The 18,232-nt window shown below is 57.4% G+C and overlaps 1 protein-coding gene across 1 annotated transcript in view; it reads left to right on the top strand.

Moving 5' to 3' along the window:
- Positions 1-1,233: 1,233 nt before the first annotated feature.
- ARHGAP19 (Rho GTPase activating protein 19) overlaps positions 1,234-18,232 on the top strand; it is an 18,073-nt gene continuing 1,074 nt past the window's right edge. Inside the window, exons 1-12 of the mRNA XM_014524756.2 lie at positions 1,234-1,269; positions 5,957-6,222; positions 6,998-7,087; positions 11,633-11,713; positions 11,954-12,163; positions 13,086-13,312; positions 13,795-13,881; positions 14,743-14,808; positions 15,439-15,627; positions 15,820-15,918; positions 17,427-17,519; positions 18,101-18,175. Coding sequence (XP_014380242.1) covers positions 1,241-1,269; positions 5,957-6,222; positions 6,998-7,087; positions 11,633-11,713; positions 11,954-12,163; positions 13,086-13,312; positions 13,795-13,881; positions 14,743-14,808; positions 15,439-15,627; positions 15,820-15,918; positions 17,427-17,519; positions 18,101-18,142 — 1,479 coding nt within the window. The 5' untranslated portion in view covers positions 1,234-1,240 and the 3' untranslated portion in view covers positions 18,143-18,175. The remainder of the gene's footprint in view (positions 1,270-5,956; positions 6,223-6,997; positions 7,088-11,632; positions 11,714-11,953; positions 12,164-13,085; positions 13,313-13,794; positions 13,882-14,742; positions 14,809-15,438; positions 15,628-15,819; positions 15,919-17,426; positions 17,520-18,100; positions 18,176-18,232) is intronic.

An 18,232-nucleotide genomic window follows, 5' to 3' on the forward strand; every position in this document is an offset into this window, starting at 1 on the left:
TCCTGTGCAGCTTGCCCCAGATCAAAGGCCACGCTCTTGAGAGCTGCTAGTATCGCCACGAATCTCACATCTTCCAAGCAAAACACAGGGCTCTCTGCTTTGACTCGCCTGCCTGCACAGTAAAACCAAACCTAATATAACCGTGCCCCAGCCAAGCAATGAAGCCGTGGGCAAGAGGGCCGTGCGTGGCAATGGAAAGCTATTGGGCCCGTTATTCTATTTGCTTTAAGATCTCGTACAGCGCTCACAGACGGTGGTGGCGAGCAGCACGTTACAGGCGAGATGAAAGGTAATCCCGCCTGCCGACAAAGCAGACAATGGCAGTGGTGTCTCCGAACAGCCGCCCGCCCCCTCTGTACATGGCGCGTGGGCGGAGCGCATCCAGCCCCCCTCTTTAGCAGGAGCCTGGCAGGCAGGAGCCTTGGGCTTTGTGTGAAGGTGACACTGCAGCACGGCAGATTGACAGGGCGATTGTGTTCGGGGCCCGTGGGGCCCTTCCCTCCATGCGGAAATGCGGCCTCGCTTTTCACTTCCATCTTGATGAGCAGTAACGATACGCCGGCATCTGTGTGTGCAGGTGGCGGGGTGATACTTCCCAAATTAAATGGCTTGAAGTGCAGCACCCCAACGGGAGGGACCAGGCTGGCTCCAGCTGGTCGGTCAGGGAGCCAAGCGGGGCAGAGGACTTGCCAGCACTGCTGAGGGGGCCGTGGTACGTGGTCAGTGGGTGACACGGGGGAGCAGTCTGTAGTCTGAGGGCAGGAAACACATGCACGGGGGCTGGTGAGGACCTCAGGAATGTGCCAACGGGGCATGAGGCAGAGCCCAGGAACACGGCTTTGGCACAATACGGAGACATAGCAACACGGGCCCCCTCACTGTGCTTTCATCCTGCTGGGGACCTGCTTCCTTGCAGTACTAGTAGCACAGGGGGATCTGATCTGGGCCTTGGGTTCAGGTGAAGATCGCTGTCACCCGGGCTGCCCGGCTCAAAGCCCTGGCTGCAGCATCAGTGGCCTCTGGCAAGGGACACGCATCCATCTGTCCAGCTTTTCTGCCCTGTTTTGTCTCTGCAAGAAGGCCGATGCCCAGGGCGTGCCAAGGGGGCCTTTCAGGCCCAATAATGCGCCCTTGTGTCTCGCAGCATGTGTGGAATTTGCATAGGCTGCGCTGGGGCCAGCGGGCTGTGTTGTCGCTGGGAACAAGGACCGAGTTCTTTTCCCTGCGTGCCTGCGTCCTGATGCCGCTCCAGAAGCTCTCCGCGCTCATGTAAGACATCTGATTTTCTCTGTTTTTGCAGTCGGTGCCATTGGGCTGGCTGTGCCGGGAGCCCCTGGCGCGCACACAGCGATCGGGCCAGGCGGGTCTAGGCTACAGAGTAATTTCATTTCTCCTCCCCCTGAATCCAGCCATAATCATGGATGGAGGGCACGAATACCTTGTGCTACTTCGTGTAACTGCTGAAAAGTATTAGCATGTCTCCTGCTAGCGGGTGAACACCAGCACTGGGCTCACTGCAGGCAGGGTCATGGGGCCTGTGGAGTCATTAACTCTTCTTGGGGACTTTCTTTGGCTCAAAGTGGGTTATGGGTTTCGGGCAAAGACCTCTGGCTTCCTGTTGTTGGGCCATGCTGGCACTTGCACATGCGTTACTAGCCCCATGCAACAGCATGTGACCACGGCCGGACGGATTGGCAGCTGGGACTGACCATCTTGGCCTGGAGCCCTTGGGCAGCACAACCCACCGAGAAACCGGGCAGGTGCCTCCTAGCCAGGAACGTCCCGCACGTGGTCTCGGCCTCCCGGAGGCATGCAGCTTATGAGACTTTTGCCTCCTGCCAGAGGCTGAGGGGACCTGGCCTCTTGCAGGCTGTTATCCTCCACCGCCCTCTCCAAATAACCTCTGCTGTGTCGGCAGTCCAGGACAGCAGGAGGTTTCCGCTGGGATTCTCACTAGACCCAGGTAGTGAACGCTGGCTGCAGGTGCAGGCTTCCTGCGATCCCAACAGGTGCCTTCCACTTGGATTTCAAAGGCACAGGTTGTCTTGGCTGAGAAGCAATACCTAGGTCCTCCTGGCTTTTAGGACAAAGGCACACAGCAATCCTTCGCTGCGGCTCACGATAACAATGGTGAAAAACTATTTAGATGGATAGCTCACCGGTGGATGCTTTGTTGTTTTTGCTCTGTCTTCTCTATATGCTGCTCTTTGTAATTACTGGGTTGCAGCTAAAGAGCGCATTGTCTGACTCCCTTGCTGCTGGATTGCCATGCTCCTGAATGCTGGCTGGCTGGGCTTCCAGCCTGAGCCTCCGCAGAGCTCAAGGAAAGACTTGATGTCGTCTTGGGCCCTGACTCTGCCAGTGGTTTTCACACATCAGACCCCTCCTGGTTTTGAGTTCCTAACTGGCCGAGTCTGCTTTGGAGGTACGACCTCTGTCGCAAGGGATTGTTCTCCCCGTGCAAGAGAAAAGACAAGGAAGTAATAGGATTCGTATTCTCTGCCTTGCTGTGTTTGAACACGATTCAGTGGACAGCCGCATATCCAACAACCAAGAAAGCAGGTTGGGCTGGAAGGCTGGACGGGAGGGGGGCTCTGCAATGGCCTTGCAAGGTGTGGGGGCTAATTGCCTGAACCTGAGCTTGTGGCCCAGTGGGCTAGTGCAGTCCTTGCCATGTGGTGTTGAGCAGGCACAGAAAAATCAGATCACCTCTGTCTGGCAACTGCTACTAGGATGACGGAAGGGGTGATGGCATGTCTTGCAGTGAAAGCTTGTGGTGCGTTCCAGTTGCAGGGACTGGGCCAAGGCACTTAACGGGCCTATAGTCTGAGGTCAGTAATGCGTAGGCTCAAGAGCAAACGAGAGAGGAAGAAATAAATTAAAGATGAGAGAAAATGGAAGAGAGTATAAAAAAAAAAAATGAGTTTACCAAAGGTAGGCTGCGCCTAATTTAAATGGATATATTTCTTGGATAAGAACTTACTTTTCTAGCCAAGAAAGGCAGGAGAACTAATCTGTCTGCCCTTCACTACAGTGTTTGAGATGATACCATAATTTACACTGGAGAAATGGGGATTGATACAAGGACTGTAAGGTGGGCTAGGAACTGATGCGGGTGACAGCAAAGGGATGTACTGAGAGGAGACTTGTTGACAGTGGGGTTGCCAATGGAGTTCCTTGAGGATCGGCCTTGGGACTGGTCTTAATATGTTCATTAATAACCTTGGCAGCAAAAGCAGGGGTGTGCCAATGAACTTTGGGGATGACAGAGGTGGTGAGGCATTGCTGATATGGAGGAGGATCAGAATATCGTGCAGGAAGAACTGGACTGCAGGACTGGAAACATAGAGCCCTAATAATAAATTCTGCAGTAAACTGGGCTTTGTCTGTTGGAAACGAGTTGGACGTACTAGCTGATCGCAGGATGATTTGTAAGCCACCGGTGTGACGTACACGCACGAGAGAATGTGATCCAAGGGTGTGTTGGGTGAGAGGTACAACGGCAAATCTATATCGGAAACAAAGATGGTGGCAGTTCAGCTCTGCTGACGTACTGCAGACGGTGCTGGTCACCAGTATTGAAGAAAGATGAGTTTAAACAGGAATGGGTGTGGAGAAAGGCTGCTAGGGTGAGTGGGGAGTGGCGAGCCCGTCTGACTGGCACAGACGATGCACCGGGCTCTGTGAGCGCAACGCAGTGCGTCTGAGAGGGGACGTGATTGCTGTCTGGGAATACGTCAGGGAGGGCAGGTCCTCTGTAAGGTAAAGGACAGTGTTGGCACAGGAGCCACGTGGGCATGAGCTGGCTGTGACCCTTCGACCGGACATTAGAAGAAGCTTCCTAGTCATCCAAGGAAGGATGCTGTGGAAAGCCCTTCCAGCAGGTTGCTTGTTCCCACTCCTCCTCATTTAATTTTAAAACAGAGCATAAGCAGGCCATGGGTGGGCTTACGGCATGGGCGCCTACAATAGCAGGGCATGGCTTCAGTGACCCAGGGTTCATCTCCCCGCTGCGTCCTAATGACAGGGGCGAGGAGCTCAGTCTACGCAGTCATCTGAGAGAAGCTGGAGGCGATTTGCCTGCAGCCCAGCAGTGCCTGCGTGGGGCACGGATGTTAGCAGAGAGGACTCCTTGGATTCTCCGCCAGCGCTGGAAGCTAAAGGGACAATTAACTGCAAAATAAGGCACAACCCCACAGTTCCTGCCACTGCCCTTTTGCCAGTGGGAGGTATGAAGCAGACGCTGGAGAAGAGAGTGGGGATCCCACAAACCCCAGTGGCCTGGAGGCAAGAAGGAGGAACATGGCACTGGTGGCAGCAGCAGGAGGCAGTGATGGTTGGGGGAGCAATGCCCAGACCCCCGGGGGAAGGTGCAGGGAGCCACAGCTATAAGGGTGGCAGGAGCCCACGGGCTGCCAGTTGAGCTCTTGTGGGCCACCCAGCCTGAGTTCCTGTAGGGGCTCATCCAGGGGAGCCCCATGGCCAGCGCTGTGCAGATGACCACCAAGCTCTGCTCTTGTTTTACAGTCTGCGAACACTGCTGTGCCTTCCCGCAGATCGGCCCTGGTCTGCTCTCTTGTCCAGCAATGGTCGGCTTGTGAGGGTGGAAGTTTGGTTGGCCATTTTTCTCCTTCTCTGAGATCTCTCCCTCTCGGAGTGTTTAGTGGCCTGAAATCTTGGTATCAAGGCTCAGCAAGGAGCCACGCAACAGCTTGCTTGAGGCGTTTTCTGTATCTTGTCTCAGTCGCTGCTAATTATAATGTGAAGCAAAACCCAGGAGAGTGCTGACCCCACAGTAAAGGAAGCTTCTAGCTACGAGTTTGGAGCGTGCACAAGAACAAATGAGTGCAAACTGGCTGTGAACCAATTTAGGCAGAAAATTACTTAATCAGGGGAGCAGTGAGATTCTGCAGCAGCCTCCCACCAGGAGGATGGGGACGAGAAAACTAATGGCGCGTAAGCCGGTTATGAAAGGGATGCTTGGGTGTGGGCACCTGCGAGGCTGAGGCCTGGATGCAGTGACCCAGCTCCTGCCCAGTCCCATGTTTCTGTTCTTTGTTGTATGCGACTGCCTTGTCCACCAGATTGAGTCATGATGAGCCTTAAAATCATAGGGAAACGGCTGGCAGGGAGCTGCGGGGTCACATCCAGTCCCAGGATCAGCCCTGTCCAAACCAGCCCAGACAAACCCCATGTGCAACGTAGAGCCACACAACACAGTCACCCCTGACACAGCCCCAGGTATCGCACCCACACCGGCCCCTGGGATACAGGGGGGCCACAGCTGCCAATGTCTTACTGCTGCCAGGGGGGTCGTGGGCACTGCAGAGAGCCCAGGGCCAGGCCATGCCCCTGCTGCAGAGGAAGGCAAAATACCCCCAGTTCAGACCAGGCTAAGCAGGGGGAAATCCCTCCCTGCCCGCAGCGCAGCATGGGGCTGACCCTGAGTGCGGGGGAAGACCCTCCAGCCAGGACCCTACAGTGTTGGTGCCAGCAGGACCATTGACACAGCCCAGTCCTGTCCCCAGCGTGGGCTGCAGCAGCACCCAGTGCCTCGGGGAGGATTAAAACCCCCCTGTTACATGGAGCGGAAAGGAGAGGGGACAGCCAGCTGTGACATCCCTATAGCAGAGCACGGGCATTGCTGCCCCTAGGTCATCCCTCACTAGTGGCTGTCCAGCCTCTGCTCGAACACCTCCAGGGCTGGAGAGTCCCCACTTCCCTGGCATCTGTTCCACTTCCTCACAGTTCTAACAGTGAATAAATATTTCCTCACATCCACTCAAGCTAAGGGTGCTGCGGGTCCCCGGCACTGCTGGGATAGTGGGGATGGGAGAGCACTGGCAGCTCTCATGCCAGCAGCTATCTTCTGAATCCGATCCAGGCTGCAGGGAGGCTGCAGCTGCCTGAGTGAGTCAGGAGGAAGAGTTTGACTCTCTCTCTTTTCTGTTCTCAGTGAGACCATCTGCAACTTCGTCATCTGCAACGACCCCTCCCTGCGCGGCCAGCCCATCATCTTCAACCCCGACTTCTTTGTGGAGAAGCTGCGGCATGAGAAACCCGAAGTCTTCACAGAGCTCGTGGTCAGCAACATCACCCGGCTCATCGACCTGCCTGGGACGGAGCTGGCCCAGCTGATGGGGGAGGAGGAGCCCAAGCTGCCCGGCGGGACCGGCACGGCCTCAGGATTCTTTCGGTCCCTCATGTCTCTGAAGCGGAAAGGTGAGCAGTGTCCAGAGCCAGCAACCCAGCTCTGCCAGTTGATGTGGGCCTTGGAAGTTAGCTGTACCATGCGCCAAGCTCCCACTCTGAGCTTGTCCTTGAGAGGCAGGCGATTTGCCCATGGTCTTTGCTGCACCCACCAGTTGTGCCCTTGTACATGGTGTGAGCCCTTGGAGAGCTGGCCAGAGGTTTGCTCAGTGCCTAATGCTGGGGCTGTTACCAGCAGCTGGGCCGTTAGCCAGAGGGACAAGGCAAAACCAGGAGGGCAGCTCATTAGAAGTGGCTGAATGCAAGGTAACCTGCTTCCTTTGATGTGCGTTTGGCACCCAGAGTTGCCATAGGGAGACCTTTGCATTTGCTCTCCTTGTTTCCCAGAGGTCACTCTTATTCTTAGGTTGCAGTAGCTCCCCCAGCTGTAGTCAGTCTTGGGTCCCAGTGGGTTCGGTGTAAGCAGACGCTGCTCTGGTGAGCTCAGACTGCGCGACCCAGCTCCGTCTGCTTTGGGATGGGTATATCGGACCTGGGCAGGCCCACCCCGTCAGACACTGAAGTCTTGTGTCAGTAATTCATAGAATCATAGAAAATTCAGGTGTCCGGTCTTCCTTCTGCCTCTCGTGGCCCTGAGTTTCCGTCTGCAACTTGCAGAGTTCTCCTTAGTTTAGAGCCCATCCCTATTAAGCACAGGGCAATGCTAAAGGCGGCAAGAATAGACACAGAAGGACCGTCGGTGTTGGAAAGAAGTAATGCTCAGGCTCCGGCCTTCTCATCTCCATAGCCAACACTTGGCACCACCCTCTGCCCTCTGCACAGACCTCGGCTCAACTCTCGAGAGTCACATCCGTGCCGGTTGGGATCCCGGGTGCAGGTAAGCTGCCCCAGCCTGCGCTCTCTTTGGGCCACCCCTGGTTACAGGGGGTTGGTGGCAAACCTGCCTGCAAAGGGAGCACAGTCCAACCTCTGGGGCTGTTCCATTCAGTTCCTCCTGCCTTCGCGTCCTGGCCCAGCGAGAGCAGAGCCTGAGCTGCTTCTGCTCTCCCAGCTCCCTTTAAGATTCACTGGATTGAAAGCGGGGAAGCAGAGTCGCTCTGCAGCAGCCTCCTCTGTTTCAGGACTCCGGGCTCTGCCTCGGACACCTTGGCCTCCCAGCACTCTACCTCCTTTCCCCGTGAGCTGGCGCCCACAGCCCAGCCCTGGCACTATGCCGTGAAGGACTCTCCACAAACGAGTCTGTTCAAATCTCCCTTTACCCATCAAGGGCAGGAACAATTTAACTGTCTGTGCGGCCCCCGGTACTTACCTGCCTTTGGCCAGAGCTTTCCCTTTAGCCCAGCTGTCTGCTGGCAAGGCAGAGCTGTGGCCTGTTTCCCTCAAGTGTTGCCAGCTGTGGCTGCTTGCTTCTCTTTAATCTCTCCTGGTCTTGGAAGGCAGGGAGTTAGTTACCCCTCTGTCTTGGCTTTACAGGGACTGCTTTGCCTTCAGTTTTAACGTGGGCTCACCCAGGGTGTACCCCTAGTACTAGGCCCTAAAGCACCACCCATGCAAGCCAGGCAGCTCCTCTACCCTCCTGGTTCAGCTTATCTCAGCGCAGCTTGCACAGAGGTCTACATGTAGGCCAGGTCCTTGTGCTACATGCCAAAGGCTGGCCCCATCTGTCCCCAGCTGTCTGTACAACTCTTCTATCCCTGTGCCTCGAGACATACAACGTGCCCTTCCAACCTGGTAGATAATAGAGCTAGTGGGGTAACCAAATCAGGCAGAATTTTTCATAAAGACAATGCAGAAATCTCCACGTTCTCCAAACGGCCTTTCCAGGAGGCTCATGAGGTTTCCTCATCTCTGTTGATTTTGGATTTTTTGAAGCGTATTGATTGTACTGTTCTGGAACTCCATTTTAATAGCTTTCAAAATGAGTGTCTCCAGCTAGCAGTGCAGGCTCCTCAAAAAACACCCCTGGGACTGCATGCTTCTCAACGTGGCCTCTGAATCCTTCCGTGGCTGCGTGTCCATAGTACTGTGATGCTGGCAGGTGCTTTGGAGCCTGCTGGCTGCATGCCTGGGCTGGGGGGAGGTCTCTTCTGACTCAAACCACACGGCAGCCCCCTGGCCCCTGCCTGAGCCCTGCCATCTCTGGAGACCACTTCTTTTCACACCTCTCGTTACCACTAATTAACTTTTCCCCTCTACCTGATCTTTGATGGAGGTGAGCCTGAGCATTAAAGATGGTTCAGCATCTGGTCACAGGGACAGTGACGTCGGTCCCAGTGCAAAGCTTTCTCTGTGGTCTGCAGCGGTGGACCTGGGAGGGCAAATAATGATTCTTCAAAACTCTACAAGCTGGAGTCAGCACTTCCCAGCTCTGCCTCACCTGGAAGCAGACGCATGCTGTCATGAGAAGGTCTTACCATTGTGCAGGATGCTTCTGCCTCTGGGTTCACCCGTAACAGAGTATTTTCAAGACTGCTGCAGCTCGGTGCCTGTTTCCAGGTGCTTTCAAAGTCTTCTGAGAATTGAGTGTTCATCTGGATTTTAACTTCTTGTCTGGAGAAGAGGTCCAGCCCTCCAAGCTGTGTAATCCTCTGTCCTGAGCATACCCCCAGGTGTCTGCTCAGCCCTCTCCTGGCTGCCAAAGGCTCCAAACTTGTTGGCTCAGTATCCAAGCCTCTTGCTTGGCTTCCCTCGAGGACAGCTTGCTGTTGCAAACCATCCCTCCCTTCGGACACCGTTCCTTCCTACAGAACCGGGAGGCTTTTGCTTGTACCTGATCCAAGAGAGGCCTTGCATATCTTGAGCAGCAGGAAGTGGGAATTCCTGGGGGCTGACGGCGTATCCCGAAGGTCTCAGGGGACAGCACAGTGAATGACACAATGTCCGACAGCCCTTCCATTGGCCTGCTTGCCAGAAGGTTTGTTCCAACACCAGCCCCGTGGCCTTGTCAGCCTAAGAGGTTGGCTTTCCTTCAGGAGGGTGGTGAGGGCAGCTGGTCTCCTGTGGCTGCCTGGCCTGGGCCCAGTGGAACTGACCGCAGGCCCGGGCAGTCCGGGTGGCAGTGCTCATGTTTGTGCTCCTCTTCTTGACAGCGACACTCCCACCCTGGAGCCTCTGCAGGCAGGAAGGTTTCTGCACTGGCTTAGCAAGCCAGTGTCACTTGAACGAGCTCCTTGTCTGGTCCGTTCTCCTGTCCGTCCGGCCTGCCCCTTTCAGCTTGTTTTCATGCCGTGTTGCTTCAGGATTTGTGGGCCTGAATTGCTGGCCAGTGGCTGGGAATCTTCCACCAGCATCTTCCACCTGCCGAGAGGACAGTCCACCCGTGGTTGTGGGTGAGGTGCCCCCCACCATAAGACAGCTTGCCTCCATGCTTCCCACTCTTCCTGCGTCTTGTCCGGCCATCTGGCACCACACTTCTGCACACGCAGGTCAGGGGGAGGCAGGAGCTGATTCCACTAGTCTGGCCTCCTCGAGCAGCGTCTGCAAATGTGAGCCAATGGGCATTCCCCAGCCAGGCCGCAGCTGGCCTCACCTGCAGCACTCACCCTCCTCTCCTGACCACATCTCTCTTGTTCTTTCTTCTGCCTGGGCAGCACCCAGCTATCACTGTGCACCAAGCAGGCACCTCCCTTCCCACCACCGCCGTGGTCTGCGTGAGATCAGCCCCACTGGGCACAAGTCTCCCTCAAGCCAAAAGACAGCATTGAATTTTGCAGTGTGGACTGGACTGAACTGTTCCCTTAACTGTGTCTATGGTCTAACTGCATGGCAGCGTCAGACCATAGGGCTGCAACTGAGCTCAGGGCTGGGTCCAGCATGTTTGTGTGGTTCGTCTACACAGCTGGCAGCATTAACAAGCCACAGCCAGAGCTTCCCGAGTCCCTGCTTCCATGCAGTGCATCCACCTGAGAGAGCTTGGAACAGGTAGAGGGAGTGCTGGGGGTGACTTTCCTCCCTTAGCTGCTCCTGGCAGGCCTGGCTTTGCAGGGCTGGAGCATTGGCTCCAACGTGGCTGTTCTCACATGTGTCTCCCACAACAGTCTCACAGGCAAGCTAAGGGAGTACAGGTTGGATGAATGGACTGTGTGGGGGATAGAAAACTGGCTACAGCATCGGGCTCAGAGAGTTGTGATCTGTGGCTCAATGTCTAGTTGGCAACCAGTATCCAGTGGATGCCCTGCGGGTTCCTCCTGGGGTTGGTTTTGTTCTGTGTCTTCATCAAGGACCTGGAAGATGGGATGGAGTGCACTCTCACCAAGTTTGCTGATGACACCAAGCTGGGAGAAGTAGTAGATACACTGGAGGGCAGGGCTAGGATTCAGAGTGACTGAGACAAATTGGAGGATTGCACCAAAAGAAATCTCATGGGGTTCAACAAGGACTAGTGCAAAGTCCTGCACTTAAGAAGGAACAGTCCCATGCAGGCTGGGGGTGACTGGATGGGCAGAAAAGGACCTGGGGGGACGGGACAAGAAGCTAAATAGGAGCCAGCAGTGTGCCCTTGGTGCCAAGAAGGCTACCAGCATCCTGGGCTGCATGGGTAGGAGCGTTACCAGCAGATGGAGGGACGTGATCCTTCCCCTCTATTCAGCACTGGGGAGGCCACATCTGGAGTCCTGTGTCCAGCTGTGGGCCCTCCACTACAGAAAGGATGTGGACACATTGGAGAGAGTCCAGCGGAGGGCAATGGAAATGGTTGTGGGCTGGGGGACAGGACTGGTGAGGAGAGGCTGGGGGACCTGGGCTGATTTAGTCTGGAGAAGAGAAGCCTGAGAGGGGATTGAATAGCAGCCTTCACCTCCCTGCAGGGGGGCTGCAAAGAGGACGGAGCTGGGCTGTTCTCAGTGGTGGTAGATGGCAAAACAAGGAGCAATGGGCTCAAGCTGCAGCAAGGGAACTTTGGTTAGATATTAAGAAGAATTTTCTCACTAGAAGGGTAATAAAATACTGGAACAGGCTTCCCAGAGAGGTGGTGGCATCTCCATCATTGGAAGTTTTTAGGGCCTTACCTGACAAAGCCTTGGCTGGGATGATGTAGTTGGGGCTGGTCCTGCTTGGAGCAGGGGGTTGGACTAGATGCAACCTCCTGAGGTCTCTTCCAGCCCTCATTTTCTATGATCCTATGTGTGCTTCAAAAAATTGTTGAGGATCCATTTGCATGGGCGTTGGGTTAAGAGCAGGCCTGCTTCAAGGCTCCAAGTGCTACCTTCACAAGGAGCTGTTGGGGGGCATGTGTCATGTCCTGTGTAAGGGGGGCATTTATGATCTTTAGGCACCAGCTTTTCAAAACCAGAACAGCTTCCTCCCACCCCTGCACTGGAGAGCCTGGTCTTGTCAGGGAAATGTTTCTCAGAGCTGGGTGGGCGGTTTTCAGGCCAGAGTTCTGGTTCTGGGCCATCTGGCTCACTCCCCACACTTGTTTCAGACAAAGGAGTGGTGTTCGGGTCTCCGCTGACGGAAGAAGGCATCGCCCAAGTCTCTCAGCTGATTGAGTACCTGCACAAGAGTAAGTGGCTCCAATGTCATGCCTGGCTGCTTCCAACAGGTGTGTGCAGTAGAGAGCAGCTTGTCCTCAGCCAGGAGTGCCTGCTGGTGCTGGGGCCCTGGCACCCTGGGGGCTCTGAGATGGGAGGGACATGAGGCACCTGCTGCAGCCTGGGCTCTGCAGGCAGTTCACGGGACATGGGGTTGGGCGCGGGCTGCGGTACGAGGCTGACAGGCACTCTTGTTTGCTCCCGCTGGGCAGACCTACGCGTGGAGGGCTTGTTCCGGGTGCCAGGAAACAGTGTCCGCCAGCAGCTCCTGAAGGACGCCCTGAACAGTGGGATGGACGTGGACCTGGACTCGGGGGAGTTCCACTCCAATGATGTGGCCACGCTGCTGAAGGTGTTCCTGGGTGAGCTGCCGGAGCCTCTGCTCACGCGCAAGCACTTCCATGCCCACCTCAAGATTGCAGGTGAGTGGGCAACGATGTGCAAAGCAGGGGGACCAGGCCAGCTGGGGGCAGCTAATGCCGAAGGACCCCACGCAGCTACATTTGTCTCAAGGTGGTTTTCTCTGGAGGGAGGGGGAGGAATTCAGAGGCACTCAAGGGCAGGGGAAAAGGGCACTTTCATAGAAATCCTAGAGCCGTGGGGCTGGGAGGGACCCGCAGGGGTCACCTCTGTTCCAAGCCCTGCTTGAGGCACGATCAGCCCTGTCCAAACGTAATCTAACCCTGTAAAACTACTGTCACCCCTGACGCAGCCCCAGGCATCACCCCCACCCCTGCCCCTGGAAACGCAGGGGGGCCACAGCTATCAACGTCCCGCTGCTTCCTGGGGTTCATGGACGCTCCAGAGATCCCAGGCCCAGGCTGTGCCCCCACTGCAGAGGAAGGCAAAACCCCGCAGTCCCCACCAGTCTGAGCAGGGGGGAAATCCCTTCCTGCCCCAGTGCTGTGTGGGGCTGAGCCTGAGCACAGGGGAAAGACCCTCCAGCCAGGACCCTGAGGGCTTGGTGCCAGCAGGAGCATTGGCACAGCCCAGCCCAAGCCCCAGCCTGGGCTGCAGCAGCACCCAGCGCCTCTCAGGGAAGTTTGAAACCCTCCTGACACATGGAGCAGAAAGGGGTGTGGAGGCAACCAGCACAGCCCAGAGACCTGGGACACCCCCACGGCAGAGCACAGGCATCACTGCACGTAGACCATCCCTGGCCTGTTTCCCCACATGCTTGGCCCCAAGAGCAGGAGGGCTGGAGTCAGAGAGGTGAGATCTCTTATGCAGAGCAAGGGAACCAGAAAGCAAGTGGGAGTGTCTGGAGGCCGCACACGCTGGGTGGGCTGGAGTGAGCAGTTGCTCGATGCGGGCTATGAAAGCTGGCCCCCACCCCCTTTGCAGACCTGATGCTGTTCGACGAGAAGGGCAACAAGACGGGTGCCCCCGACAAGGAGCGGCAGATTGAGGCGCTGCAGCTGCTCTTCCTCCTCCTGCCTGCGCCCAACCGCAGCCTGCTCAAGCTGCTGCTGGACCTGCTGTACCAGACAGCCAAGAAGCAGGACAAGAACAAGATGTCTGCCCACAACCTGGCCCTCATGTTCGCGCCCCACATCCTGTGGCCCCGCAATGTAAGCAGCGCTTGGCGAGCCACGCAGCACTGGGCAACTCCAGGCTGCCATGGGAGAAGGCACTGCAGTGGGTCACCAGAGCTGGTTGTGGGCACAGGGTTGGAGAAGCAGGTCATGTCTGCTGCTTGGGACAGGGCAGTAGGCACTGCTGGGGCAGTGGGAGGTGGGGTTGGGGCTGAGGCTCTATGCAGCAGATGTGATTATTTGCTTCCTCTCTCTGCACATCTCAGTGGTCTTAAGAAGCACCGTGCTCACAAGGCAGCCTCACTGCAGGGCTCTGTTCAACTGAGGTGCCCTGGCAGGTGAAGGACTATGTCCTGTGTCAGCCTGTACACCTCCACAGCGCTGAGCACCACTCACAGTGCCTGCACCTTGTAACAGCAGTGGCTGGAGCAGTGAGAGCTCCTGCCTGGGAGCCAAGACGTAGAGCCCCTTCCTCCTCCCCTTGCCCTAACTGTCCTGCCCCGGGTCTTCCCTCCCAGGTGACAGCCAACGACTTGCAGGAGAACATCACCAAGCTCAACAATGGCGTCGCCTTCATGATCAAACACTCGCAGAAACTCTTCAAGGTGCGGGCCCCAGGTCCCTGCTCTCCCTGCTGCCCCTCGCTGCCCACAGTGCAGTCTGTGCACCCTCCAGCGGGAGCCTTCTTTTGCTGCTTCCCTGCAGTGACTGGAGAGGGGTCGCTGGCTCAGACACCGGCCCAGCCCAAGCCCAGGACACAGCAGTGCCCCGCCAAGACTTGGCCTTTCTGCCTTGGCCCTGGGCAAGCACCGTGTGGCCTAACATCACCCTCTGCTGGCCAGCTGGGGATCGGCGCCAGCAGGCTCTGGGATGCACCCCGGTCCCACTTTGTCGGGCATGCTGTCCGGGGCCCCGCAGCTGGGGAGCCTGGGGGGCTGGAAGGAAGGTCGCTCCAGGGCGAGCTTCCCGTGGAGTTGTTCCCAGCCGAGCATCAGGAGGTGCTGGATCAGCCAGGGGGGGAGTCAGCTGTGACATGAGGGGACGGTGGGTGTAGTAGATCAGTGAGCAGCTCTGCAGTGCACTTGGGGTCTCCTGGGCCTGGTGCCCTCAGGCAGCGCTTGGCAGGCCTGTGTGCCCTGGCCAGGGTACACCTCCTGCATGAGTGTCCTGCCCCCAGATAGGCCTCTGCAGTTGCCCAGGCGCCTGCATGCAGGAAGGCAGCACACTGGGGGCTTGTTTTGCACTGCTTCCCTTGTGTCTTGTGCATCAGCTGGGAGCACGCTGCCTAGGGACTCCTGCGGCTGCACTGAGCAGAGAGAATCCCTGTTGAAAGGACTGCTGGGAGCTGCTGGCTCCTGGGAGTGCCTGGGGAGACGTTCACAGTGGGGCCATGGTTCTTCTCTGGAGCCAAGCAAGGGAAATGATAGCTTTCCCCTGAACTCATTATCACTTTCTCTCCTGCCCAGGCTCCGGTGTACATCCGGGAGTGCGCCAGGCTGCAGTACCTGAGCTCTAGAGCGCATGCCTCCAAGGTGAGTTCAACAGGCTGCCCTGGAAAGGGTGGGGGTAGGCCAGCCTGCCCCAGTGAGGGTTTGTGAGTGCAGGTGCAGATCTGCCACCCAGCACTGGGGCTCAGCCAGCCCTGCCACAGCATGGGAAAGGACCCGTGGGGGGTGGGAGGCGCTGGAGCAGCTGCAGAGCAAAGTACAAGGCAAGGCAGCAGTGTCCAAGTGCAACGCGGGCAGCAGAGGCACTGCCCTAGATGGGAGCTTCAACCACTCATGATGGCTCCTGACCTGACCACGCTGGGCCATAGCACACAGGCTGCTGCAGCAGTGGGGTGGTATCAAGCCTCCACTGATGGGAGGGAACTGTTCCCATCCCGCTCTAGAAGTGTTGTTGAGACATTTGAGCCGCCTGGAGGAGTACTGGCTAGGGGAGGGAGGCGAGAGGCAGGGGTGTCCTTCCTCTGCAGCCCCTGAGCTTTGCACTGAGCTTTGCAAGCTCATCGGGAGCCCTGCCCTGCTTGTGGGGATGGGGAGGCCACTGGCTCAACTGCTTCTATGGGGCCCTTGGCCCTAACGGCAGGTGTGGGCTGGTGACAAATTGGGTGGCTCTGGGCAACATAAGCAAGCGGGAGTCTGACCTTTCCCTTTTGCCAGGACGACCTGGACTTGCCCACGGCTCCTGCCTCCAAGGAGCTGCAGCCCCTGAAGTCTCCAAAGCGGGGCAGGCCGGAGCCCTCACCACAGCAGGAGACACAGCAGCGCACGGAGGAGGCACTCCGGGAGCTCTTCCGCCACGTCCACAACATGCCCGACTCGGCCAAGAAGAAGAAGCTCATCCGGCAGGTAGTGCTGGGGGGTGCCTTAGGCAGTACCCCCACCCTGCTCCTCTGCTCTGTGCATTGTCCTGGGCTGGGGGCCTCTGGATACCGAGTGCATTGGGGATGGCAGGGCTCTCTTGGGAGCTGGGATGGGGGGAAGCTGGAGCTGAGCAGGCACTAGCAGGACTCTGTTAACACGATCTTGGTTTCCTCCTAGTTCCACAAGCTCCCTGGAGCTGTCACTCCTGGGGCCGACGTGCCCACACCCCCAGTGCAGCGGCGCACCCGGTCCCGATCCTTCAGCGGCCTCATCAAGGTATGTGGTGGGAGTGCTCGGTCATCGCTGTCTGAGAAGGGGGAGCACGCTCCAGCTCTGCACAGCTGCCTGCCCTTCCTGCTGCCCTGTGATGCAGTAGGCAGCTTTGCAGCCCCTCTGGGCCTGCCTGGAGCAGCTCGGGGAGGGCCCTGTCCAGTGAAGATCCTAGCTGAGCCTGGGGTAGGCAGAGGAGCAAGCAAACTCTCTATGGAGAGACTGGGAAACAGGTGCCAGCATCTCAGCCACTGAGCACTTTGCCCAGGAACCGTTCTGGGGCAGAGGGGGCCAGGAGCCCATGAGGAGGCCTGGAGAGTTGGACAGGATGGGTCTGCTTACTTGGGAGGAGAGGACTGAGGCTCCTGCCTTGAGCAGGGGGTTGCACTAGAGCCCTCTCCAGACCCCTTCTAGCCCTGCTGTTGTGAGCCCATGAGACATCTGGGCGACAGCCTGGCTGAGACGAGGCAGGCACCGCACACGAAGGCTGATGGCCAGGCCAGCACGGCTGAGCTGACAGACTCCAGTGTCCTGTGTCCCCGGCTGTGGAACTCAGCAAGGCTTCAAAGAGGGCAAGGTGCCTCGCTGGGTAGCCAGCCGCCTGGCTGGCCAGCTCGAGAGCAGGGCAGACACATGGAGCAGAAAAAAGGGCGGGGGTGGGAGCAACCAGCAATGCCCGGAAGCCTGGGCAGTCCCCGTGGTAGAACACAGGCATCGCCGTGCCCAGATCATCCCCAACCAGTGGCTGCCCGGCCTTTCCTCAAACCCTGCAGTGATGGAGAGTCCCCCTTCCCTGGTGTCTCCCCCATGGCCTCCCTGCTCTGATGGTGAGGAAGTGTTTTACAATCTCCAAGCTAAACCTGCTTTGCTGCAACTTCAAGCCATTGGCCCACGTCCTCCTCTTTCCATGGCAAGGAAGAACAGGGGCTTTCCCTCTTCTCTCTGGCAGCCCTGCAGGGATTTGCAGACGGCTCTCACGTCTTCTCTCAAATATCTTTTCTGCAAACTGAACATGTCCAGCTCCTTCAGCCTCTCCTCGTAGGACTTGCCTTCCAAGCCCTTGATTATCGTGGTCACCAGCCTCTGGACCCTCTCACTTCACACTTCACCCTCTCACACATCTTTTTTCATATGTGGAGCCCAGAACTGCACACAGTACCCAGATGCTGAGCAGAGAGGCACAGTCACCTCCCGCATCTTGTACCTAATGCTTCTACTGATTTAGCCCAAAACCACAGTCATTTTCTGAGCAGCTGCATCACACGGCAGACTTGCATGGAGTCTGTTCTACCAAGACTCCTGCTTCTCGTGCCTTTTTCCAGCAACCACCTGCTGCAGTATTTCCCAGGCTTCTGGGCTGTGCTGCTTGCCCACCCCCCATTTCTGCTCTGTGTGTCAGGGGGGTTTTAAGCTTCCCCCAGAGGCACAGCCCAGGCTGGGGATGGGGACTGGGCTGTGCCAATGCCCCACCACTCCCTTTCATTGCCAACAACCCTCTCCTTTCCTGACTGTAGCGGAAGGTGCTGGGGACCCCAGTGATGTTGGAGAGGAAGAGCCGGGATGTCACGCCAGAGCCGGAGCACGCCAGCAAGGAGAACATACAGCTGGTGAGTGCTCGCCCCCTCTGAGCACCCACTGGTGAGCCCTGGGCTTTCAGCGTAGCCCAGGCGGGACAGGAACACGGTGCTGGCTGGACTCTGCCTCAGTTCGGTCTGCATTTGGACCAGAGCCCTGACACCACTGGTCCTGGGCCTCGGGGCTCGCATCTTGCTGCTGTACTTGTCTGGGCATCGTCCTCTGTAGCTTTTCCCCACTCCTTCCCTGGTGACACTACCCTTGTTCCCTTGTTCTTGCCTTTGAGCTCCTCCCTCTGCGTCTCAGTGCCCTGGATCTCACCTTCACCCTCTCTGAGCACCCCAGCCTTTTTAAAAGTCTCATGGGCATGTCAGTCTCCAGATCTGGCCTGGCTCTTGCTTCAGCGCCAGGCCCAGCTCTAGGCTGAGCTGGGTGGGGCTGATCTGCACTCTCATGGTCAGGGAAATGGCTCTTCCTCCAGAGTCAAAGCCCTGGACCAGGCTTGAGTAAGGGAGCAGTTGTTAACCAGGCAGCCTGCCCGCAGGGAGCCCCTAGGTGTGGCCAGGCCCTGCCTCGGCCTGCTCTGCTCTCACCAGTCACCTGCACTGTCCAGTTACAGAAACTGTCTGGATCGCCAGCCAACCACGCAGCTTGAGCAAGGTTGAAATCGTCTGAGGGCAGGAAAGAGGTGAGGACTTCCACCTGCTGGCCACCGACCCGTGCCTTGGGGCTCGGCTGGGGGGGG

The sequence above is a fragment of the Alligator sinensis genome, unplaced genomic scaffold (assembly GCF_000455745.1).
Source record: "Alligator sinensis unplaced genomic scaffold, ASM45574v1 scaffold859_1, whole genome shotgun sequence".
Classification (NCBI taxonomy): Eukaryota; Metazoa; Chordata; order Crocodylia; family Alligatoridae; genus Alligator; species Alligator sinensis.